Below are 26,638 nucleotides of genomic sequence, written 5' to 3' on the forward strand. Positions count from 1 at the left end.
CAGGAAGGTAAAGCTTGGTCTCAAATGGGTGTTCCAAATGGACAATGACCCCAAGCATACTTCCAAAGTTGTGGCAAAATGGCCTAAGGACAACAAAGTCAAGGTATTGGAGTGGCCATCACAAAGCCCTGACCTCAATCCAATAGAAAATGTGTGGGTAGGACTGAAAAAGCGTGTGCGAGCAAGGAGACCTACAAACTTGACTCGGTTACACCAGCTCTGTCAGGAGGAATGGGCCAAAATTCGTCCAACTTATTGTGGGAAGCTTGTGGAAGGCTACCCAAAATGTTTGACCCAAGTTAAACAATTTAAAGGCAATGGTACCAAATACTTATTGAATGTATGTAAACTTCTAACCCACTGGGAATGTGATGAAATAAATAAAAGCTGAAATAAATAATTCTCTCTACTATTATTCTGACATTTCACATTCTTAAAATAAAGTGGTGATCCTAACTGACCTAAGACCAGGAATGTTTACTAGGATTAAATGTCGGGAATTCTGAAACTGAGTGTAAATGTATTTGGCTAAAGTGTATGTAAACTTCTGACTTCAACTGTAATTATTCTCAGCAAATAGTTTTTTTTATTAACAATTATGTTTACTCTACTTCCAATCGCACATTGAAATTTACTGTAAGGTCCAGAAAAATCCTCTCAGTGGTAAATGTGTTTAATGAATAACTGCTCACCCAGAGAGAGTGGCCTGCGCTGTGTTTACAGACCACGGGGCTGCACATAAATGTGGCTTTTGAAGCAACCCAGTTTTCATCAGTGGAGGAAGGAGGCTGTCAGAGAGCAAGCATGCCTTTTCTTGGAGTTGCTGTGGAAATATAGAGGAACCTAAGTTTATCTCCTGCCAAGTTGAACGCCGTTAACGTATATCAAAGCAGGGCTGATGACATCTGCTGGGCTGTGTGGGTAAACCAGGGGAACAAGTGTTGCTTTATACGGAGCAGAGAGGAGCTGATGGTCTGGCCTCTGTGATCCTCTAGTCTACCCTGCTGACTCTATTAGACTCAAGGCCACTGGCACTGACATTTCAAATCAAATTTTATTTGTCACATGCACCGAATACTGTGAAATGCTTACTTACAAGCCCTAAACTAACAATGTAATTTAAAAAATAATAAGAGTGAAGAAAAAATATTTACTAAATAAACTAGGGTAAAAAATAAAATAAAAGATCAACAATTAACAAGGCTATATACAGGGGGTACCGGTACTGAGTCAATGTGCCGGGGTACAGGTTAGTCAAGGTAATTGAGGTAATCTGTACATGTAGATAGGGGTAAAGTGACAATGCATAGATAATATCTAATAAATAGCGAGTAGCAGAGGCTTAAAAAAGGGGGGGGGGGGGGGGGTCAATGCAAATATTCCGGGTAGCCATTTGATTGGAGGCTAGAAGCTGTTTAGAAGCTTTTTGGTGCTCCGGTACTGCTTCCCATGCGGTAGCTGAGAGAACAGTCTGTGACTTGGGTGGCTGGAGTCTTTGGCAATTTTTAGGGCTATAGAGGTCCTGGATGGCAGGAAGCTTGGCCCCAGTGATGTACTGGGCCATACACACTACCCTCTGTAGCTCCTTGCGGTCTGGGCTGAGAATTTGCCATACCAGACAATGATGCAACCATGCTCTTGATGTTGCAGCTATATAACCTTTTGAGGATCTGAGGACCCATGCCAAATCTTTTCAGTCTCCTGAAGGAGAATAGGTGTTTTCGTGCCCTCTTCACGGCGTGTATGGACCATGATAGTTTGTTGGTGATGGGGACACCAAGGAACTTGAAACTCTCAACCTGCTCCACTACAGCTCCGTCGATGAGAATGGGGGCCCTCCTTTTCCTGTCGTCCACGATATCCCCAGAATTGCGCTGTTGGTCTGGCCTCTGTGATCCTCTAGTCTACCCTGCTGACTCCGGGTCACCGGGTCACATGTTACCAGAATGTCAGGAAATAAAAACTAAATTCAGGAAACAACAAGCACAGTCCAAAGTGAATGATTATTGTTTGTTTAATTTGAAGCAACATTACATTTTGTATTTCATTATATCTCATTGGATGGGTATGGCCTATTTGAATTCCCTTTGGATATTAATGTTGAAATGAATTGACTAAATGTTGATTTGAGTGTCAATATTAGGTATAAGGATTTGACTGTTTTTAAACCTTTTTATTCAGTTCAGTATGACACCTGTGATATGTTTCTGAAGTTGACATACCTTCCTTACTGTAGAATTCTCACTATTGTGTCTCAGGGTTTAAGTGTGATATCATCATCCAGGTGGGCTCTGACTAAAGCTACCTGATGACATTCAGAGAGAGACTGCTGGGCTCTGACTAAAGCTACCTGATGACATTCAGAGAGAGACTGCTGGGCTCTGACTAAAGCTACCTGATGACATTCAGAGAAAGACTGCTGGGCTCTGACTAAAGCTACCTGATGACATTCAGAGAGAGACTGCTGGGCTCTGACTAAAGCTACCTTATGACATTCAGAGAGGAGGCCACCACAAGACTGCTGGGCAAATCAGATCTTGACCTTATTCTATGGATTAGTCAGTCCATTGTTATCTCTGTTGATCCTTGTGTCTGTTCACTGCACTCCTCTCACACTGTGTGTGTGTGTGTGTGTGTGTGTGTGTGTGTGCTGGAATGGGTGGGTGGGTGGGTGGTAAAAGGGAAAACACTCTGTGTTGTCGTTGGATTGCTCCTTTCCTTTCTGCCTTGTCTGAGTCATCCTAGGAATGTCATGTCAGAGCCCAGGACGTTGGGAAACGTGTGTGTCTCTCTGGCAGTATAGAGAGAGGTGCTGTGCGGGAGGTTTGGAACGGGAACAGGTTCTTTGTAATGTACTGGTTTTGATCCAGGTGAGGGATGTAGCCTATTGGATTTTGTCTCCGTTATGTATTGTCCCTTGCTGGCCTGATATAAAAATACCTCTTGTTATTCTGGTGGGTCAGATCAAGAGTTCACAATCTTCATTTCATTGACATTTTCTACAGTGTCATGCATTCAAGTATTTATTTTCCCACAAGAGAGAGTTTGGTGTTTTTGAAGGGCTTCTACTTTTGTGAATGAGTGTGCTTGACATAACTGTTATGTACATAACAGTGTTCACAGTTTCACCATGTGGGTTTAATCCAAAATTCAGTTTTCCCTTGTTCACAGTATGAATCCTCCACTAATCATAGTTATGACTCCCGAGACTGAGCAGGGCTCACGAAAGGAAGTCCAGGCAACATGTATGCCATTGACCGCAGAGAAATACCAAGTCCATGCTGGCTGGCCCTCAATGAATGAAGAATGATGCTGCAGGAGCAGGCACATCACTGGGTGGGCTAGCATAGATTCCTTCTACACACCAGCCAGCGAAGATAAAGTGTGAACACAGCCAGGTTGTGGAATGTTCTTGTTCCTCCTCTCCCTGGTGCGTCGAGAGAGTTCCTGTTTCTCACTGGCTCTTTGTGGTGTCTGGATTGGAAAGAAGTAGCCCACATTGACCCCCAGACACTAAGGCTCTAGCTAGCCTATCTGCCACTGCCAGCCCAACCCAGCTCAGTGCCCCGATGCTCAGCCACTCTCACCCAGCATCCATGGCTCTGTGCCGGCTATCACAGCTCCAGGACCAGCCAGCCATCTGCCGGACCGACATGTTCAGATGGGCTTGGAGATTGCTGGCTCTGAGCTGATTTAAAGCTCCAAGTCAACCAGACCGTACCCAAAGCTAATAAATAGGAAGTTGTTTAATTAGTACTTCCACTCAGCGGTACAGAACTCTGAAGAAACGGTTTCTTTCTCCGACGCAGTGAAAGTCATGTTTGTTCTTTTTCCTTTTTGTTGTCTTGGACATACATCAAAGAACCCACCTTGCGCTTTAGCCTCTCAATCTGAAAATGATTTTGAGGAGTGTAGTTGGTGTTAAATGAGACATAGTAACATGCTGCATACTGCACAGTGTCAGTGAGGGAGTGTTTGTGCCATGGCCTCTCCTCCCAGAGACCTCACAGCACAACAGGGCCTTCTGGCCAATCAAGGCCCCTAAACAACCTTGTAACAATGTAATGAATAAATAGGAGATCGGATTCAGCTGATAGGCACACAGCCAGGCTGCTGATTATACAAGCTCTGCTGAGCTATGGGGACTGACTGGAGCCATGGGGATTGACTGGAGCCACGGGGACTGACTGGAGCCACGGGGACTGACTGGAGCCACGGGGGACTGACTGGAGCCACGGGGACTGACTGGAGCCACGGGGACTGACTGGAGCCACGGGGACTGACTGGAGCCACGGGGACTGACTGGAGCCACGGGGGACTGACTGGAGCCACGGGGGACTGACTGGAGCCACGGGGGACTGACTGGAGCCACGGGGGACTGACTGGAGCCACGGGGGACTGACTGGAGCCACGGGGGACTGACTGGAGCCACGGGGACTGACTGGGGACTGAATGAGGCCATGGGGACTGACTGGCACCATGGGGACTGGGGATTGGACTGGCCTCTTTAGCCTCTGATGGCCAGCAGCGTAGTCTGGTACAAATCCACTTGTCAGGAGGGTGGAGGATGGATTGAACCCTGGACTTAAGTTTCTTTACGTTTCCTGGTTACAACTTGTTTAGAAATAAACACTTAAGGCCTCATATCTCAGTATGTTTGAGGTACGTTAGAAGGATTGCAGGCGGCTGCAAACTTGTCTTTTAAAACTGATTATTGTAATAGTATCTGTTTTGAGTCCACACTGTTCTGTCCATTCTCTTATGGTACTTCCCCTATCTTCAGAATATCTTCCATGTTCATCTCTTGCCTGATCCACCTGAGTGCTATTTGCAAGTACCTCTTCCAGCTGGCTGTCTGATTATGTGCAGGGTCCTGTTTGAAGGTGTGCACACAGTTAAACAGTACCAGGTGCCGTCTGGGCTTCGCATCGAGGACCTGACAGTGTCTGAAGACACAAACAAGAGCTGTAGCCAGAGCTGGCTCTCCTCTGACTGCTGTCCTGCTGCCCTGTCTTGCTACTCTGTTCTGCTGCTCTGTCCCTAACAGAGCGGAGGTCCAGTCTCATCCTGTAGACAGCCTGAAGACACAGGTAATGCGGAGGGATACCAGGAGGGCTTGGTGTGCCAGGAGAATGACTGATGTCAGCCAGGATATAATGTAGTGCTAATGTTACTGATGTTTTTAGATTATGACTCATGGGTCAAGCTTAGAAGACAACTGAGTTTTTTGTCAATTGTGTAGATGAAGGAAACTCAGACCATTACTGTGGACCTATTGAAGCCTGTTGTCCACCAAGATGACCCTGCTAAAGGCCAATATGTCAGGTATTATACACTTAACACACACATGATCCCATTCAGAGTTAACACAAGCCCACCTTTCTCATATTGCGGTTGTTTTTACATTCTCTCTTAATTTTTGGCCTGGAAACGGACAGCTTGGCTTATGCTCCTGACTGTGTTCTCTGGCTCCATAAAGCTAGTGCTCCGTACAGCTAGTGCTCCGTACAGCTAGTGCTCCGTACAGCTAGTGCTCCGTACAGCTAGTGCTCCGTACAGCTAGTGCTCCGTACAGCTAGTGCTCGTTAACCAACACATTTTCATTAGGGAGAAGCCTTCTTATTAGATTGGAACATGATGTTCATTGTGGCAGATCTCACAGTGAGTGAAGCACACACCAATGTGTTAACGTCCGGCTCTTACCAGTCCACATGAATTCAGCTTGCCAAACCCCATATTGTATATCTCACTCCATCTTTTTTCAATTCCACAGGAGAATTGTTTTGAAGTAGGTCCCAGTTTTCTTTGTTGTTGTGATCGCCGTTAAGCGTGCACACTTAAAACAAGTCTGTGGTGTTTCGCGTGAGGGGAAAGGAACTTAACGTAAACAAGCCAGTTAATGAGTTGCATTTGGTTTGAAGCATATTGCTCAAGCATGGCTATTTGAGAAGTGTTGGTATTTATAGAAGAGACATTAAAACACGAAGGAAGGAGAGCGGCTGGTGTTCAAACATTCCCTGGTTTAGATGAAGGCCCCCACTCTGCTGGAGGTCAGTGAGGTGTCAACCTGAGTGTGCCCTGGGTGTGCTCTTTACCTGCCTGAGCCCGAAGCTGCACTGTTTGCACAGGTGGGAGAGGGTACCTTGGAGTGAATGAGAGATTGGAAAGCCACTGTCATCCCTCCCTCCATTGTTCACTCCATTCCCGTGGATTTAGCTTGTCGGAGCAGCACACTGGTACAAGACCAGGCCGAGTGTTCGTCACGACCAATTTGTTCTCATGTGGGGCCCCTCCTCCTAATGGAAGCTTGCTTTGTGGCAGTCTCTTTGTCCCATGGTAAAGGTGGGATTACACAGCATTTAACCAGGAGGATTACAGGAGCCTACCAACCAGCACCACTCCTCATAGCCCTACAATCTAGGCTTTTAAAATGTCACAGAACAGACGCTGTGCGTTTGTCCCATTGACTCAGGGCGGCTTCTCTGTAGAATCCTGTGGTTTTCTCAGAACACCAACATTCCAGGCATTTAGAACCTGTGGCTCAACGGAAGGGCCTCCTTAATGGCTTTCATCCCTACTCTGCTGCTTCACCCATTCAATGGCAGCTAGAGCCCACTACTGCCTGGCCCTGGTTCAATGCCGTAGGTCACACAATGTTATGGGACTAAGCAGCACAGTGCTAATGAAAGGCTCCCCTGATGAAAGAGAGAGAGAGGGAGCGCCCACCCGGCCCCCCTGATGAAAGAGAGAGAGGGAGCGCCCACCCGGCCCCCCTGATGAATGAGAGAGGGGGAGCGCCCACCCGGCCCCTTTGATGAATGAGAGAGGGGGAGCGCCCACCCGGCTCCCCTGGGGAGAGAGGGAGCGTCCACCCGGCTCCCCTGATGAGAGAGGGGGAGAGAGGGAGCGCCCACCCGGCTCCCCTGATGAGAGAGGGGGAGAGAGGGAGCGCACACCCGGCCTCCCTGATGAAAGAGAGAGAGGGAACGCCCACCCGGCCCCCCTGATGAGAGAGAGGGAGCGCCCACCCGGCCCCCCTGATGAAAGAGAGAGGGGGAGAGAGGGAGCGCCCACCCGGCTCCCCTGATGAGAGAGGGGGAGAGAGGGAGCGCCCACCCGGCTCCCCTGATGAGAGAGGGGGAGAGAGGGAGCGCCCACCCGGCCCCCCTGATGAGAGAGAGGAAGCTCCCACCCGGCCCCCCTGATGAAAGAGAGAGGGGGAGCGCCCACCCGGCTCCCCAGATGAGAGAGGGGGAGCGCCCACCCGGCCCCCCTGATGAAAGAGAGAGGGGGAGCGCCCACCCGGCTCCCCTGATGAGAGAGGGGGAGCGCCCACCCAGCTCCCCTGATGATAGAGAGGGAGCGCCCACCCGGCCCCCCTGATGAGAGAGGGGGAGCGCCCACCCGGCCCCCCTGATGAGAGAGGGGGAGCGCCCACCCGGCCCCCCTGATGAAAGAGAGAGGGGGAGCGCCCACCCGGCTCCCCAGATGAAAGAAAGAGAGGGAGCGCCCACCCGGCCCCCCTGATGAGAGAGGGGGAGCCCCCACCCGGCTCCCCTGATGAGAGAGAGAGAGAGGGTGCGCCCACCGGTCTCCCCTGATGAAAGAGAGAGAGGGGGAGCGCCCACCTGGCCCTCCTGATGAAAGAGAGAGAGGGGGAGCGCCCACCCGGCTCCCCTGATGAGAGAGGGGGAGCGCCCACCCAGCTCCCCTGATGATAGAGAGGGAGCGCCCACCCGGCCCCCCTGATGAGAGAGGGGGAGCGCCCACCCGGCCCCCTTGATGATAGAGAGGGAGCGCCCACCCGGCCCCCCTGATGAGAGAGGGGGAGCGCCCACCCGGCCCCCCTGATGAAAGAGAGAGGGGGAGCGCCCACCCGGCCCCCCTGATGAAAGAGAGAGGGGGAGAGAGGGAGCGCCCACCCGGCTCCCCTGATGAAAGAGAGAGGGGGAGCGCCCACCCGGCTCCCCTGATGAAAGAGAGAGGGGGAGCGCCCACCCGGCTCCCCTGATGAAAGAGAGAGGGGGAGCGCCCGCCCGGCTCCCCAGATGAAAGAGAGAGAGGGAGCACCCACCCGGTCCCCCTGATGAGAGAGGGGGAGCGCCCACCCGGCCCCCCTGATGAGAGAGGGGGAGCGCCCACCCGGCTCCCCTGATGAAAGAGAGAGGGGGAGCGCCCACCCGGCTCCCCTGATGAAAGAGAGAGGGGGAGCGCCCACCCGGCTCCCCTGATGAAAGAGAGAGGGGGAGCGCCCACCCGGCTCCCCAGATGAAAGAGAAAGGGCGAGCGCCCACCCGGCCCCCCTGATGAAAGAGAGAGAGGGAACGCCCACCCTGCCCCCCTGATGAGAGAGGGGGAGCGCCCACCCGGCTCCCCTGATGAGAAAGGGGGAGCGCCCACCCGGCTCCCCTGATGAAAGAAAGAGAGGGAGCGCCCACCCGGCCCCCCTGATGAAAGAAAGAGAGGGAGCGCTCACCCGGCCCCCCTGATGAAAGAAAGAGAGGGAACGCCCACCCGGCCCCCTGATGAAAGAGAGGGAGCGCCCACCCGGCCCCCCTGATGAGAGAGGGGGAGCGCCCACCCAGCTCCCCTGATGATAGAGAGGGAGCGCCCACCCGGCCCCCCTGATGAAAGAGAGAGGGGGAGCGCCCACCCGGCTCCCCTGATGAAAGAGAGAGGGGGAGCGCCCACCCGGCTCCCCTGATGAAAGAGAGAGTGGGAGCGCCCACCCGGCTCCCCTGATGAAAGAGAGAGTGGGAGCGCCCACCCGGCTCCCCTGATGAAAGAGAGAGGGGGAGCGCCCACCCGGCTCCCCAGATGAAAGAGAGAGGGGGAGCGCCCACCCGGCCCCCCTGATGAAAGAAAGAGGGGGAGCGCCCACCCGGCTCCCCTGATGAAAGAGAGGGAGTGCCCAACCGGCCCCCCTGATAAAAGAGAGAGAGAGGGAGCGCCCACCCGGCTCCCCTGATGTGAGAGAGAAAGGGAGCGCCCACCCGGCTCCCCTGATGAATGAGAGAGAGGGAGCGCCCACCCGGCCCCCCTGATGAGAGAGGGGGAGCGCCCACCCGGCTCCCCTGATGAGAGAGAGGGGGAGCGCCGACTCGGCCCCCCTGATGAAAGAGAGGGAGCGCCCACCCGCCCCCCCTGATGAAAGAGAGAGAGAAGGGCCCATCTGGCCTCCCTGATGAGAGAGAGGGAGCGCCCACCCAGCCCCCCTGATGAGAGAGAGGGAGCGCCCACCCGGCTCCCCCGATGAAAGAAAGAGAGGGAGCGCCCACCCGGCCCTCCTGATGAAAGAGAGAGGGGGAGCGCCCACCTGGCCCCCCTGATGAAAGAGAGGGAGCGCCCACCCGGCCCCCCTGATGAGAGAGGGGGAGCGCCCACCCAGCTCCCCTGATGATAGAGAGGGAGCGCCCACCCGGCCCCCCTGATGAAAGAGAGAGGGGGAGCGCCCACCCGGCTCCCCTGATGAAAGAGAGAGGGGGAGCGCCCACCCGGCTCCCCTGATGAAAGAGAGAGTGGGAGCGCCCACCCGGCTCCCCTGATGAAAGAGAGAGGGGGAGCGCCCACCCGGCTCCCCAGATGAAAGAGAGAGGGGGAGCGCCCACCCGGCCCCCCTGATGAAAGAAAGAGGGGGAGCGCCCACCCGGCTCCCCTGATGAAAGAGAGGGAGTGCCCAACCGGCCCCCCTGATAAAAGAGAGAGAGAGGGAGCGCCCACCCGGCTCCCCTGATGTGAGAGAGAAAGGGAGCGCCCACCCGGCTCCCCTGATGAATGAGAGAGAGGGAGCGCCCACCCGGCCCCCCTGATGAGAGAGGGGGAGCGCCCACCCGGCTCCCCTGATGAGAGAGAGGGGGAGCGCCGACTCGGCCCCCCTGATGAAAGAGAGAGAGAAGGGCCCATCTGGCCTCCCTGATGAGAGAGAGGGAGCGCCCACCCAGCCCCCCTGATGAGAGAGAGGGAGCGCCCACCCGGCTCCCCCGATGAAAGAAAGAGAGGGAGCGCCCACCCGGCCCTCCTGATGAAAGAGAGAGGGGGAGCGCCCACCTGGCCCTCCTGATGAAAGAGGGAGCGCCCACCCGGCTCCCCTGATGAGAGAGGGGGAGCGCCCACCCAGCTCCCCTGATGAGAGGGAGCACCCACCCGGCTCCCCTGATGAGAAAGGGGGAGCGCCCACCCGGCCCCCCTGATGAAAGAAAGAGAGGGAACGCCCACCCGGCCCCCCTGATGAGAGAGGGGGAGCGCCCACCAGGCTCCCCTGATGAAAGAGAGAGAGGGAGCGCCCACCCGGCTCCACAGATGAAAGAGAGAGGGGGAGCGCCCACCTGGCCCCGTGATGAGAGAGGGGGAGCGCCCACCCGGCCCCCCTGATGAAAGAAAGAGAGGGAACGCCCACCCGGCCCCCCTGATGAGAGAGGGGGAGCGCCCACCCGGCCCCTTGATGAGAGTGGGGGAGCGCCCACCCGGCTCCCCTGATGAAAGAGAGAGAGGGAGCGCCCACCCGGCTCCACAGATGAAAGAGAGAGGGGGAGCGCCCACCTGGCCCCGTGATGAGAGAGGGGGAGCGCCCACCCGGCCCCCCTGATGAAAGAAAGAGAGGGAACGCCCACCCGGCCCCCCTGATGAGAGAGGGGGAGCGCCCACCCGGCTCCACTGATGAAAGAAAGCGAGGGAGCGCCCACCAGGCTCCCCTGATGAAAGAGAGAAGGGGAGCGCCCACCCGGCCCTCCTGATGAAAGAGAGAGAGAGGGTGCGCCCACCCGGCCCCCCTGATGAAAGAGAGAGAGAGGGAGCGCCCACCCGGCCCCCCTGATGAAAGAGAGAGAGAGGGAGCGCCCACTCGGCCCCCCTGATGAAAGAGAGAGAGAGGGAGCGCCCACCCGGCTCCCCTGATGAAAGAGAGAGAGAGAGGGAGCGCCCATCCGGCCACACTGTGATCCTACAGCAGCAGCAGGTTTGTGTAAAGCAGTAGTGGTCTGGCCCTCCCTGGCCCTATGCTACACGCTCTTGTCTTGGTGAATGTTATGCAGCCCTCCCTGCCCTGCGCTCCCTGCCCTCCCTGCCTTGCCCTCCCTGCCTGCCTACCTTGCCCTCCCTGCCCTCCCTTCTCTCCCTGCCTAGTCCTCCCTGCCCTCCATTCCATGCCCTCCCTTCCTGCCTGCCTACCTTGCCCTCCTTGCCCTCCCTGCCCTCCCCTCTCTCCCTGCCCTCCTCTCTCTCCCTGCCTAGTCCTCCCTGCCCTCACCTCACTCCCTGCCTAGTCCTCCATGCTCTGCCCTCCATCCCTCCCTCCCTGACCTCTCTCCCTGCCTTCCATGCCCTGCCCTCCGTTCCTACCCTCCCTGCCTTGCCCTGTGCAACACACTCTTGTCTGGGGGCTTGTTATCCAAGCTACCCTGCCCTTCCTCCCTTCCTGCCCTGCCCTCTCTACCTAGTCTGCTCTGGCACGCACATCACGCAGTGACAGACAGACCAGCAGCCTCAGCGGTAGCAAGCTGTGTCTGTGAGACACAGCTGAACATGTAAACATTAAATACTGTGTCGAGCCAGAGCCAAACCAGGATTAGGAGCCTGGCATGAGACCCTAGCTGTCTGTCGGTGTGGACTGTTGACACAAAGGGTTGTGTTTAATAAGCAGGTGCTCATTACTTCTGATGGGGCCGGCATTCTACAACATTACCCAGAATCCCTGTGGAGCTGTGGCTCTGTTTATGAGGGCAAAATTGGCGCATTGTTGCCCTTCCCTGTGGTCTGAGATGCTGGTGGTCCACCCTGTGTGTGAACAGATACATGTAGTCCCATACCACCTCAACTGGGTGACTACAGGCCAGGGCTGTGGGTTGGGTCCTCTTACCTTCATAACATTGTGCCCAGATCTGATAGGAAACAACACAACTATGGAACCTGAGCCTTCAGGCTTCAGACAAAGTGTGTAGATAGAGCGCCCAGTCCCCATCACTCCCTCCTCTGACTCACATAAATTCCATTCACGCTGAAAGGAGAGAAGGACATTTACATCTGCTCCAGTGAGTGTGTTAGGACCGGTGGTATGGAGAGGGGAGTCAGAGGTGGGTACATCATTGCCCCCATGCCCATACTACACAATCACACACCCACCTCCACACATGGGCCTGATGTCAGTGTGAACAGATCAGGCCTTGTGCCCTTGCCAGCTTCTGCCATGGTGGAGGTGGAGTGGGCATAGCATTTGCTCCAACATGCCAGAGCTAAAAAGAGGCAGACACTCGACGTCACCCTCCAGAAATGTAAAATGGTCTGAATTTAAGGAATAACCAGGTTTCTGTGTGTTTTTCTATGAAGGTAGGGGAGCGAGTGTTCTTCCAAGATTCCAAGACTGAGTTCTATGGTGTCTGTCTGAGAGACAGCTGGAGGGTTGGATGGTCTCTAGTGGGGTGAGATGGACGGAGAGGGAACCAAGGAAAGCCAGCGTAATGACAGACACACACTCTACTGTCCATTTACAGCCACGGTTGTAGCACTATATTCAACTCCAGCTTGTCTCAAAACACCGCTAGGTGGAATGTTGGAAGAGACTGAGTAAAATAATGCTGGAGTGACCTGCCCATGAAATCATCATGGGATTGAGATGATGTCTTGGATGTGCAGAGTTACACTGAACAAAAGCATAAACGCAACATGTAAAGTGTTGGTCCCGTGTTTCATTAGCTGAAATAAAAGATCACAGAAATGTTCCTATGCACAAAAAGCTTATTGCTCTAAGATGTTGGGCGCAAATGTATTTACATTCCTGTTAGTGAGCATTTCTCCTTTTGCCAAGACAATCCATCCACCTGACATGTGTGGTATATCAAGAAGCTTATTAAACAGCATGATCATTACACAGGTGCACCTTGTGCCCGGGGTAATAAAAGGCCACTCTAAAATGTGCAGTTTTGTCACACAACACAATGCCACAGATGTTTCAAGTGTGAAATTGGCCTGCTGACTGCAGGAATGTCCACCAGAGCTGTTGCCAGATAATTGAATGTTCATTTCTCTACCATAAGCCACCTCCAAAGTGGTTTTAGAGAATTTGGCAATATGTCCAACTGGCCTCACAACCCCAGACCACGTGTAACCACGTCAGCCCAGGACCTCAACATCTGGCGTTTTCACCAGCGGGATCGTCTGAGACCAGCCACCTGAACAGCTGATGAAACTGTGGGTTTGCACAACCAAATCATTTCTGCACCAACTGCCAAAAACTGTCTCAGGGAAGCTCATCTGCATGCTCATCGTCCTCACCAGGGTCGTGACCTGACTGCAGTTCAGCGTCGTAACCGACTTCAGTGGACAAATGCTCACCTTCGATAGCCACTGTCACGCTGGAGAAATGTGCTCTTCACGGATGAATCCCGGTTTCAACTGTACTGGACAGATGGCAGACTGTGTGTATGGCGTCATGTGGGCGAGCGGTTTGCTGATGTCAACGTTGTGAACAGAGTGCCCCATGGTGGCGGTGGGGTTATGGTATGGGTAGGTATAAGCTATGGACCATGAACACAATTTCATTTTTATCGATGACAATTTGAATGCACAGAGATATCGTGACGAGATCCTGAGGCCCATTGTCCTGCCATTCATCCGCCACCATCACCTCATGTTTCAGCATGATACAGCCCCATGTTGCAAGGATCTGTACACAGTTCTTCCATGGCCTGCATACTCACAAGACATGTCACCCATTGAGCATGTTTCGGATGCTCTGGATTGACGTGTACGATAGCGTGTTCCAGTTCCTGCCAATATCCAACAACTTTGCAAAGCCATTGAAGAGGAGTGGGACAACATTCCACAGGCCACAATCAACAGCACGATCAACTCTATGCGAAGGAGATGTGTTGCGCTGCATGAGGCAAATACTGACTGGTTTTCTGATCCACGCCCCTACTTTATTTTTAAGGTATCTGTGACCAATAGATGCATATCTGTATTCACGGTCATGTGAAATCCATAGATTAGGGCCTAATGAATTGATTTAAATGGACTTGATTTCCTTATATGGACCATAAAATCAGTCAAATCTTTGAAATTGTTGCATGTTGAGTTTATATTTTTGTTCAGTGTAATTGATGAAGTGTTGTGTGGCTCCTAGGATAACAGGATGGATTAGTACCTAGCTGCTCCTCTATAGACTAACAGCTGGACCTGGGACAGCACAGGAGAGGACCCCTTTTATAGACATAAACAAGATTTAAGGGAAGGCAGAAGACACAAGGATGAGGGTTTTCAGGATGTAGGGAGTATTCAGGTAGATGTCACTCAACTGAGAAAGGGATCAGATTGAGTAATGGGAAAAAGAGATGGGACCCTACCATTATAAATAGCCTGACCAAGAATTTGCCTAAGTAATGGGCCAAAGTTATTAGATATGAAGGTAGCAGGCCTGCATGCAGGAATGACTACTAATGAGGAGTTGACTGACTGGGTGTTTGATTGAGGAGTGGGAGTGACAGACACCGGGGTGAACCAGAGGTAGACGGGGATTGTTTACCTAGCTCTGTTGACCAAGCCCTCTTATTGTTGTCTTTGACTCATTTTCCTATACATTACCATGTCACGCATCAGGCCAACGGTGTAATCTCTCACCGGTGATCTGGAACCTGATTTTCACACACTAGACCGAGACCTGGCTCTGTTTGGTCTAACCGTCCTATCAGTGAAGGCAAACATTACATTAGGCCTCTCTGCCTAGCCCCACCCCACCCCCCCATGCCAGGATATGGGCACAGAGATGAGCAGGGTTGCTCTCTGAATGAGAAGAGATTAAACTCAAGATGGATGGCACCTTGGCAGGAACTCGTTTAAAGGCTGCCTATCTTCTGCCTGATAACATTGTATCTGCACTGTGGTGTTTGACTTCTCTCCTCGAAAGCTGCTCATACTTGCGATGTCTCTTCTTATGAATCCAGCTGTACTGGTATCGTCCACCAGCCTGTCTGGACACCACCCCAGAAGAGCTTCTTTCAACATGATCTTTTGATGAGCTGTCTTTTGAAGGAAGTTATTGCAGTGCTCTCCCTTGTTCTAGTCTGAAGGACACATGTTCAGTAGTCCTTCGCGATGAGCATGTGGCGATCTGCATGTCTCCATTCTACTCTACTCACATCAACAAGCAGGTTCCTCCAATATCTTCCTTCCAATCTCTCTCTCCCTCTCTTTCTCTCGCTCTCTCTCCTGCCTCTCTTGCTCTCTCTTGCTCTCACTCTCTCGCTCGCTCTCTCTCTTTTTCTCTGTTTCTCTCTATCTATCTCTCCCACTCATCTCAAAGCCCTGCTACTTCCTTAACCATAATAATTTATCCAGGCAGAGCGCTGTCGAGGTCCGTTTGAAGCTCTCCGTATGACACCAGCCCAGCTCCTTCCTCCTGACTCTGGTGAGGCCGCCCCAGCTTCAAAGCTCCTCTGGGGCTGCGGCTCGGGGGCGGCCTCCCTTTCCCATAAATCCTCCCTGAAATCAAAAACCCCTATCAAAATGTCTAAAACAGAGTGGGCCACGAGAGTACAAGCACAGTGGAGCTTTAAAGTGATCCCTGGTTATCCATAGGTTAGGTGACTTCCTTCTGTCTTACACAGATTAAATGTCTTGGCTGGTTCCAGCTGTTTTGGATTCTGCTGCACTGAAATCCCTCTGACAACCAGACCAGTAACAGTTTCACCACTGCACTGAGGACGTCATGTCTTTCCTCTTTGTTTTTATTGATGTTGTTACCTGTCTGGATCAATAGGATTCATAGGCCTTCATTCCTAATGGTGGAAGTAGGAATGTTGTTTGCTGTAGGTTGTGGTCTGTCTGTCAGGATGTCCCGTCTGCTGATGGGAGTATCACTCTCAGCTCAACAGCAACTTGGATTATAAAAAACACTGAATGGGGAAGACATTCAAACTTAACAAGACAAATTAGGAAAAAAGGCTGACATTAATTTCAGATCAATGCTGCTATACAGTGCCTTGCGAAAGTATTCGGCCCCCTTGAACTTTGCGACCTTTTGCCACATTTCAGGCTTCAAACATAAAGATATAAAACTGTATTTTTTTGTGAAGAATCAACAACAAGTGGGACACAATCATGAAGTGGAACGACATTTATTGGATATCTCAAACTTTTTTAACAAATCAAAAACTGAAAAATTGGGCGTGCAAAATTATTCAGCCCCCTTAAGTTAATACTTTGTAGCGCCACCTTTTGCTGCGATTACAGCTGTAAGTCGCTTGGGGTATGTCTCTATCAGTTTTTCACATCGAGAGACTGACATTTTTTCCCATTCCTCCTTGCAAAACAACTCGAGCTCAGTGAGGTTGGATGGAGAGCATTTGTGAACAGCAGTTTTCAGTTCTTTCCACAGATTCTCGATTGGATTCAGGTCTGGACTTTGACTTGGCCATTCTAACACCTGGATATGTTTATTTTTGAACCATTTCATTGTAGATTTTGCTTTATGTTTTGGATCATTGTCTTGTTGGAAGACAAATCTCCGTCCCAGTCTCAGGTCTTTTGCAGACTCCATCAGGTTTTCTTACAGAATGGTCCTGTGTTTGGCTCCATCCATCTTCCCATACATTTTAACCATCTTCCCTGTCCCTGCTGAAGAAAAGCAGGCCCAAACCATGATGCTGCCACCACCATGTTTGACAGTGGGGATGGTGTGTTCAGGGGTGTTGCTTTTACGCCGAACATAACGTTTTGCATTGTTGCCAAAAAGTTCAATTTTGGTTTCATCTGACCAGAGCACCTTCTTCCACATGTTTGGTGTGTCTCCCAGGTGGCTTGTGGCAAACTTTAAAGACACTTTTTATGGATATCTTTAAGAAATGGCTTTCTTCTTGCCACTCTTCCATAAAGGCCAGATTTGTGCAATATACGACTGATTGTTGTCCTATGGACAGAGTCTCCCACCTCAGCTGTAGATCTCTGCAGTTCATCCAGAGTGATCATGGGCCTCTTGGCTGCATCTCTGATCAGTCTTCTCCTTGTATGAGCTGAAAGTTTAGAGGGACGGCCAGGTCTTGGTAGATTTGCAGTGGTCTGATACTCCTTCCATTTCAATATTATCGCTTGCACAGTGCTCCTTGGGATGTTTAAAGCTTGGGAAATCTTTTTGTATCCAAATCCGGCTTTAAACTTCTTCACAACAGTATCTCGGACCTGCCTGGTGTGTTCCTTGTTCTTCATGATGCTCTCTGCGCTTTTAACGGACCTCTGAGACTATCACAGTGCAGGTGCATTTATACGGAGACTTGATTACACACAGGTGGATTGTATTTATCATCATTAGTCATTTAGGTCAACATTGGATCATTCAGAGATCCTCACTGATCGTCTGGAGAGAGTTTGCTGCACTGAAAGTAAAGGGGCTGAATAATTTTGCACGCCCAATTTTTCAGTTTTTGATTTGTTAAAAAAGTTTGAAATATCAAATAAATGTCGTTCCACTTCATGATTGTGTTCCACTTGTTGTTGATTCTTCACAAAAAATACAGTTTTATATCTTTATGTTTGAAGCCTGAAATGTGGCAAAAGGTTGCAAAGTTCAAGGGGGCCGAATACTTTCGCAAGGCACTGTACATCTGTGTGCGTGTGTGTGTGTGCGTATGTGTGTCTGTGTATGTATGATTGTGCACGTGTGTGTGTGTCACTCCCTGTTTCTACCACACTTGGCCCTCCCTGTCATTGTTGGACAGAGAACACACTGCAGGGTTCAGAAGGCAGGTGTAGGACTTGGTGGGATCTACCAGGCAGGGTGTTTATTGCGCTTCAATAGGGAGGAGGAAGGCTGTTTATGTTGTTTCCAGAGCTGGAGCACGGGTCTAGGAGCATGGGTCTAGGAGCATGGGTCTAGGAGCATGGGTCTAGGAGCATGGGTCGAGGAGCATGGGTCTAGGAGCATGGGTTTAGGAGCATGGGTCGAGGAGCATGGGTCTAGGAGCATGGTCTAGGAGCATGGGTCTAGGAGCATGGGTCTAGGAGCATGGTCTAGGAGCATGGGTCTAGGAGCATGGGTCTAGGAGCATGGGTCGAGGAGCATGGGTCGAGGAGCACGGGTCGAGGAGCACGGGTCGAGGAGCACGGGTCGAGGAGCACGGGTCGAGGAGCACGGGTCAAGGAGCACGGGTCGAGGAGCACGGGTCGAGGAGCACGGGCCTAGGAGCACGGGCCGAGGAGCACGGGTCGAGGAGCACGGGTCGAGGAGCACGGGTCGAGGAGCACGGGTCGAGGAGCATGGGCCGAGGAGCATGGGCCGAGGAGCATGGGTCGAGGAGCATGGGCCTAGGAGCATGGACCTAGGAGCAGGGGTCTAGGAAAGAGCTGCCTCTATAGAGCCAATGGTCAGTCAGGTACCTCTCTGTCTCAGTCCAGCTGGAGCATCTCAACAAGACTACATCTCCTTCTGCAGGGTTTCTCAACAGGTGGTTTTAGCAGCAGCAGCAGTGTGTGTGTGTGTGTGTGTGTGTGTGTGTGTGTGTGTGTGTGTGTGTGTGTGTGTGTCCAACCAGACTGACTGACAGACTCCCTCTACTCTCCTCCTCCTCTTCTGTCTTTTATTCCACCTCTCCCCGGTTGTGTGTGATTGTGAGCAAGCTCTTGGATCAGATCGGGGAGAAGGAAGGCTCTTTACTTCAGCCTCCTGGTCTCACTCTCATCTGGTGCTGCCTGATTTATTGGCAGCCAGGCTGTTTCAATGAGGCCACCCAGATATTGCCAGGCTGTTTCACTATTTCAACTAACAATACTAAGTCATATCTTGCCATTTTCCCAGTAAGGTGAATTAGTGGTTAATGTAATGATTTGTTTATGACAGAATGCTGTGTTAACATTCAAACCTGCTGAAATAGGTCTTTATGGTCAACCTTTTGTTCTATTCGTGGAGACAGGGGAATTTTGATTCCATACTTGGTGCAGTGAAACCGTCTCGGTCTAACATTCTGGAATGTGCTGTAATTTAATTCCGTCTCCAAAACAATCTTTACTTTTTTCTGCTGCTTTTTCTTCTGGCACTTTCCTGGATGGCAACCAGTAGACTCCAGGTGAAAACACTTCACTCCTACACATAGATGTGTAGTGCAGAGAGAGAGAGAGAAAAGGAGAGAGAGAGAAATCATTTTTCAATTTCCATAATCTTGGCAGTTCTCACAGCAGCTGCTGGTACAGTTACAGGATGTGACAGTACCAGGCATGAATGAGCACTGCCGTCCAACACACACATAACCGGGCTCCAGTTCTGAGGCAGCGCAGGAGGGCCAGAGGAAATGGACCCCGGAGCTCTCATGGGAGTCTCAGAGCGCTGAACGAACAGGATGAAAAGAACGTTGTGCACGCAAGGACCGTACCGAAAGAAGGCAAGAAATTCCCAACTTCCCCGAAGTTGCCCCTCGCTCTTCTTGAGAAGGGTTATGTTTTTGAGTGGACTTTGGGTGGACCCAAGTTGGTTTGTTTTGCTGATTGGAATGTTCCCTTGGGGTAGCCTGACCCAGTTATATACAGGCCTTCTCACACAGGGCCTATCTGTGTTTGTGGGCCTGGACACGTACAGTTTATGGTGTGGAGTGGTGATACACAGGGCACCCCTCAGAATCAGACAGACACGGCAGGCCAGTGTTAGTTAGGGGGAAGCAGGTCTCTGGTCTGCCTTTGTAATTCCATTTTATTTTCCATGGTTCGTCTGGCTCACCGGCCCAAGGTCAGTTGACCCTGTGTTGCCAGCGGCAACAGAACGAATAAAATGTTTCATGTGATAGACGGAGTCAGTAAAACATCTTTGTGTGTTTTGAATTAAGCAGCAAATGAAGTGTACAGTACTGGCTATTCTTGAATGGTGGAATTATATTCAGTTGATATAAATGACTTAGCCCTCAAATACACAAGGCCCATTGATACAATAACATGGAAATGGAATGAAAAGTTGTGTGAAATATGAAAGGAAACTATGCTATGAAACGTTGATTAATGTGCACTGTCCCTCTAAAAATAAAATAAACTCAAACAATCCCCAATGTATGAATAGAGCAGCTTGTCCAGCTTCATAGCAAATGGAGCATGATTCAACCATGGATCCTGTCCACTGCAGGCTACTGTATAATACCCATGAGCAGAACTTTACTATGTCTTACCAGATGCCCAGGTCTGGCGAATAACTCTGATGAATAAGTCCAAAAAGTATTAGCTGTAAACTGATAGGTAAATGATTAAGTTTGTTTGATCAAGTTGTTGTGGAGTATAAATCACAATCAGCCAATCAATCAAATGTATTTTAAAAAGCCATTTTTACATCAAAGTGCTTTACAGATACTCAGCCTAAAACCCCAAAGAGCAAGCAATGCAGAGACAGAAGCCCAGTGGATCCAATATGACACAGGGTTTATATTTAGAAAGGAAAGCTGTAGAGAAAAAAATATTTTGTGGAACTGAACAATGACCGTACTCTGCCCATCTCTCTCTGCTCCTTCCAGGTCCACCGTGGGTGAGTCGTCAGGTGGAGGAGCGTCAGACGGCCAGGCTGGGGCGGACGGTGCGGCTTGCGTGCCCCGTAGAGGGTGACCCTCCTCCCCTGGTGCTGTGGGTGAAGGATGGGCGTAACGTCCACCCGGGCTGGAGCCGCTACCGGGTGCTGAAAAAGAGCCTGAAGATCAAAGAGGTGGAGCTGGGGGACGCGGGGGTTTACATGTGCCGCGTCACCAACGGCTTCGGAAGTATCACTCTCAACTACACCCTCATCGTCATGGGTAAGGCCAGGGAGGGGCTGACTTCATCCCTAGTCAGTGCACACCCTTGTAATGCATACACATACTGTAAATACAAATATTACATACACACATCATGCTTTATGTTCCAATTATCTTCAACTCCTTTAACTCCTTTCATATCAAACCTCAGGAGAACATTACAGAACCCCAGCAGATCCTCTGTCAGGTTTCATATCAAACCTCAGGAGAACATTACAGAACCCCAGCAGATCCTCTGTCAGGTTTCATATCAAACCTCAGGAGAACATTACAGAACCCCAGCAGATCCTCTGTCAGGTTTCATATCAAACCTCAGGAGAACATTACAGAACCCCAGCAGATCCTCTGTCAGGTTTCATATCAGACCTCAGGAGAACATTACCGAACCCCAGCAGATCCTCTGTCAGGTTTCATATCAAACCTCAGGAGAACATTACAGAACCCCAGCAGCTTCTCTGTCAGGTTTCATATCAAACCTCAGGAGAACATTACAGAACCCCAGCAGATCCTCTGTCAGGTTTCATATCAAACCTCAGGAGAACATTACAGAACCCCAGCAACTTCTCTGTCAGGTTTCATATCAAACCTCAGGAGAACATTACAGAACCCCAGCAGCTTCTCTGTCAGGTTTCATATCAAACCTCAGGAGAACATTACAGAACCCCAGCAGCTTCTCTGTCAGGTTTCATATCAAACCTCAGGAGAACATTACAGAACCCCAGCAGCTCCTCTGTCAGGTTTCATATCAAACCTCAGGAGAACATTACAGAACCCCAGCAGCTCCTCTGTCAGGTTTCATATCAAACCTCAGGAGAACATTACAGAACCCCAGCAGCCTCTCTGTCACGTTTCATATCAAACCTCAGGAGAACATTACAGAACCCCAGCAGATCCTCTGTCAGGTTTCATATCAAACCTCAGGAGAACATTACAGAACCCCAGCAGCTTCTCTGTCAGGTTTCATATCAAACCTCAGGAGAACATTACAGAACCCCAGCAGCTTCTCTGTCAGGTTTCATATCAAACCTCAGGAGAACATTACAGAACCCCAGCAGCTCCTCTGTCAGGTTTCATATCAAACCTCAGGAAAACATTACAGAACCCCAGCAGCTCCTCTGTCAGGTTTCATATCAAACCTCAGGAGAACATTACAGAACCCCAGCAGCCTCTCTGTCACGTTTCATATCAAACCTCAGGAGAACATTACAGAACCCCAGCAGATCCTCTGTCAGGTTTCATATCAAACCTCAAGAGAACATTACAGAACCCCAGCAGATCCTCTGTCAGGTTTCATATCAAACCTCAGGAGAACATTACAGAACCCCAGCAGATCCTCTGTCAGGTTTCATATCAAACCTCAAGAGAACAAAGAGAGGCTTCTTTACGTGCTTCTCCTGTCACACTGCACCCAGGTACTTGTTTCTAGTGCCGGTAACTTCATCCAGTGTTCCTTATTTTATATGCACTGTTGGGGGGTTTCACCCCCCTCTGACACAATGAGAAATTCATTTAAGAACTAATTCAGTAAGGGAGTATATGGCATGTGTGTCAGTGTGTGAGGTTGGAAGGTGATTAGAGGGGGTGGGGGAGGGTGTAGAGGGTTGTGGGAGGTGCACCACTAGATGACCTGCAACACTAGATGACCTGTAACACTAGATGACCTGCAACACTAGATGACCTGCAACACTAGATGACCTGCACCACTAGATGACCTGCACCACTAGATGACCTGCCACACTAGATGACCTGCACCACTAGATGACCTGCACCACTAGATGACCTGCAACACTAGATGACCTGTAACACTAGATGGATGACCTGTAACACTATATGGATGACCTGTAACACTATATGGATGACCTGTAACACTAGATGGATGACCTGCAACACTAGATGACCTGCAACACTAGATGACCTGCAACACTAGATGACCTGCACCACTAGATGACCTGCACCACTAGATGACCTGCACCACTAGATGGATGACCTGTAACACTAGATGGGTGACCTGTAACACTATATGGATGACCTGTAACACTATATGGATGACCTGTAACACTATATGGATGACCTGTAACACTATATGGATGACCTGTAACACTAGATGGATGACCTGTAACACTAGATGACCTGCACCACTAGATGACCTGCACCACTAGATGACCTGCACCACTAGATGACCTGTAACACTAGATGGATGACCTGTAGCACTAGATGGATGACCTGTAACACTAGATGGATGACCTGTAACACTAGATGACCTGCACCACTAGATGACCTGCACCGCTAGATGACCTGCACCACTAGATGACATGTTGCCTGCACCACTAGATGACCTGCACCACTAGACGTCCTGAAGCTTGCATCACTATAAATCTGCTCTGGTCCAGTGATGATGAAAGGCTCTGAGTGAGGAGTTGTGACGAGCGGCGCAAGCACAGATAAGGATAGCAGCCACTGTGTGTGTGTGTGTGTGTGTGTGTGTGTGTGTGTGTGTGTGTGTGTGTGTGTGTGTGTGTGTGTGTGTGTGTGTGTGTGTGTGTGTGTGTGTGTGTGTGTGTGTGTGTACGAACGTACAGTGGGGCAAAAAAGTATTTAGTCAACCACCAATTGTGCACGTTCTCCCACTTAAAAAGATGAGAGAGGCCTGTAATTTTCATCATAGGTACACTTCAACTATGACAGACAAAAAAATCCAGAAAATCACATTGTAGGAATTTTTATGAATTTATTTGCAAATTATGGTGGAAAATAAGTATTTGGTCACCTTCAAACAAGCAAGATTCTGGCTCTCACAGACCTTCTTTAAGAGGCTCCTCTGTCCTCCACTTGTTACCTGTATTGATGGCACCTGTTTGAACTTGTAATCAGTATAAAAGACACCTGTCCACAACCTCAAACAGTCACACTCCAAACTCCACTATGGCCAAGAACAAAGAGCTGTCAAAGGACACCAGAAACAAAATTGTAGACCTGCACCAGGCTGGGAAGACTAAATCTGCAATAGGTAAGCAGCTTGGTTTGAAGAAATAAACTGTGGGAGCAATTATTAGGAAATGGAAGACATACAAGACCACTGATAATCTCCCTCGATCTGGGGCTCCACGCAAGATCTCACCCCGTGGGTTCAAAATGATCACAAGAACGGTGAGCAAAAATCCCAGAACCACACGGGGGGGATCTATTGAATGACCTGCATGGATGAATGGGCCAAAATACCAGCAACAGTGTGTGAAAACCTTGTGAAGACTTACAGAAAACATTTGACCTCTGTCATTGCCAACAAAGGGTATATAACAAAGTATTGAGAAACGTTTGTTATTGACCAAATACTTATTTTCCACCATAATTTGCAAATAAATTCATAAAAAATCCTACAATGTGATTTTCTGGATTTTTTTTCTAATTTTGTCTGTCATAGCTGAAGTGTACCTATGATAAATTACAGGCCTCTCATCTTTTTAAGTGGGAGAACTTGCACAATTGGTGGCTGACCAAATACTTTTTTGCCCCACTGTGTGTGTGTGTGTGTGTGTGTGTGTGTGTGTGTGTGTGTGTGTGTGTGTGTGTGTGTGTGTGTGTGTGTGTGTGTGTGTGTGTGTGTGTGTGTGTGTGTGTGTGTGTGTGTGTGGAGGATGGAGGGTTAATGACTCAGTTAATGACTGAGATGGTTGAACTGGCCCTGGTGGACCTCGTCCCCTGTGTCCACCTCATCATGTTGGAGCTCTGAGCAGGGCCTCCCTCCCTCTAGCCTCCCTCATCCCTCCAGCCTCTCTGCGTGGGGAGTGAAGGTAGCATGCTGCTTTCCTGTTTGGTCCCTGGGAGGGAGTAATGTGGAACTGAGTTATAGTGCCCTGGCTCCCCCTGGGACTGTGCTGAAGTCTTACTGAAGTCATTAATTAACAATGGCCTCAAAACAGCCCTTGAACAAAACAAGGGCTACAACGCTGAATGCACACAGGTTGCATCATTACATTGCCCTACAGTATATTTTACGTGGTCTTCACAATCCATGTGCCGCATCACAACAAAAAGAATCACGCTACATATTAGCAATTTCTTCGGTGGTTTGTCTACTTCCGTGTCTGATACCGCACGGCAAAGCAACGCACAAGTTGGAAACGCACACGACACACTGCACACAGTGCCACGCACCGCAACCTAGTCCAGCTGATGAGTCGCAGCGGTGCAGATTGCAGGCCACTGAAATGAATGGACTTCTGCCAGAACGCATACAGTTTGACGCAACAGGTGTGCACAAGGCTGAACTCAGAGGTAAACTATATGTAGAAGTACAGGGACTCAGGGCCATTTATGAAGGGGCTGATGATGGCTTATACTGCTTGTGAGTATATGAGACAAAGCAGAGGATGTGATGTTGCCAAATTGGATCTGTTGGATTAAGTTTAAACAGGGTATAAATATCTCTAGTGATCCCTCCGAGGCCCCTGACTTGATCCACTCAGGTCCTCCCCTGCAGCAGAAACGCTATGCAGATGTACAGTACGAGTCGGTGTCCCCCCCAAAAATTGTGTGAAACAAATCAAAATATATTTTATATTTGAGATTCTTCAAAGTAGCCACCCTTTGCCTTGATGACAGCTTTGCACACTCTTGGCATTCCCTCAACCAGCTTCACCTGGAATGCTTTTCCAACAGTATTGAAGGAGTTCCCATATATGCTGAGTGCTTGTTGGCTGCTTTTCCTTCACTCTGCGGTCCAACTCATCCCAAACCACCTCAATTGGGTTGAGGTCGGGTAATTGTGGAGGCCAGGTCATCTGATGCAGCACTCCATCACTCTCCTTCTTGGTCAAATAGCCTTTAAATAGCCTAGAGGTGTGTTGGGTCATTGTCCTGTTGAAAAACAAATTATAGTCCCACTGTGCGCAAACCAGAGGGATGGTGTATCGCTGCAGAATGCTGTGGTAGCCATGCTGGTTAAGTGTGCCTTGAATTCTAAATAAATCACAGACAGTGTCACCAGCAAAGCACCATCACACCACCTCCTCCATCCTTCACGGTGGGAACCCCACATGCGGAGGAAATAATTTACGTATGTCCCAACTACCAATAAAACATAACCATAAACATTACCATTACTGTGCTGATTTGTTGTTCATCTGTTCAGTCATTTCATTCTCAACTAGGATTGCTATGGAGCGCCGTTTGGGTCTTTGCGTGCCAAAAAAGATACACATCAAATAACACTATTTGACATGTCAAATAAGCTTGTTGACCAATCAGAACCTGAATATGACTGCACATCACATAATAATTGAATGCGTTCATACATTTTTTATGTAGTTATTACACATTGATTACACTATCACTTGTATTTCATATGTCACAACGATTAATCGATACGTATCGCTATGATGCTGGTAAAGTTGTCTCATGCACCTGCCCTTCCCCAAGCTCTGGACAGTAAAAAAGTTAGCTAGCTGATGGATTTGATGCAAACAATGTTCTTCCCCAAAAACACAGCAAAACGACAAGTTGTATTGGTGCTAGCTAGGCTAAAGCTAGCTAAATATCAAATAAGTTGCGGTAGGCTGGTTGTCAGGCTGGTTGTATTGGTGCTAGCTAGGTACCAAGCTAAAGCTAGCTACCCCAGAAGTTGCGGTTAAAAAAATGATGCTTTATTACCAACGCAGTATTCATGGCCAGTGTTTGCTTGTTTGCTGACTTTTTTGTACAGCTTTGACAGTGCTACTGTATCTTTTTTGATACACAAAGACCCAAACTGCATTCCATAGTATGTACAGTTGAAGTTTACATACACCTTAGCCAAATACATTTAAACTCAGTTTTCACAATTCCTGACATTTAATCCAAGTAACAATTCCCTGTCTTAGATCAGTTAGGATCACTACTTTTATTTTAAGAATGTGAAA

General features: G+C 50.0%; 1 protein-coding gene across 1 annotated transcript in view; it reads left to right on the top strand.

Moving 5' to 3' along the window:
- The window catches only part of LOC149971565 (fibroblast growth factor receptor-like 1), a 61,681-nt gene that overhangs the window by 13,081 nt on the left and 21,962 nt on the right, over window positions 1–26,638 (top strand). Inside the window, exon 3 of the mRNA XM_090219401.1 lies at window positions 20,469–20,741. Within this exon, the coding sequence (XP_090075527.1) occupies window positions 20,469–20,741 (273 nt within the window). The remainder of the gene's footprint in view (window positions 1–20,468; window positions 20,742–26,638) is intronic.

The sequence above is a fragment of the Oncorhynchus mykiss genome, chromosome 25 (genome assembly GCF_057628025.1).
Source record: "Oncorhynchus mykiss isolate SJ-2025 chromosome 25, ASM5762802v1, whole genome shotgun sequence".
In the NCBI taxonomy this organism is placed as follows: domain Eukaryota; kingdom Metazoa; phylum Chordata; class Actinopteri; order Salmoniformes; family Salmonidae; genus Oncorhynchus; species Oncorhynchus mykiss.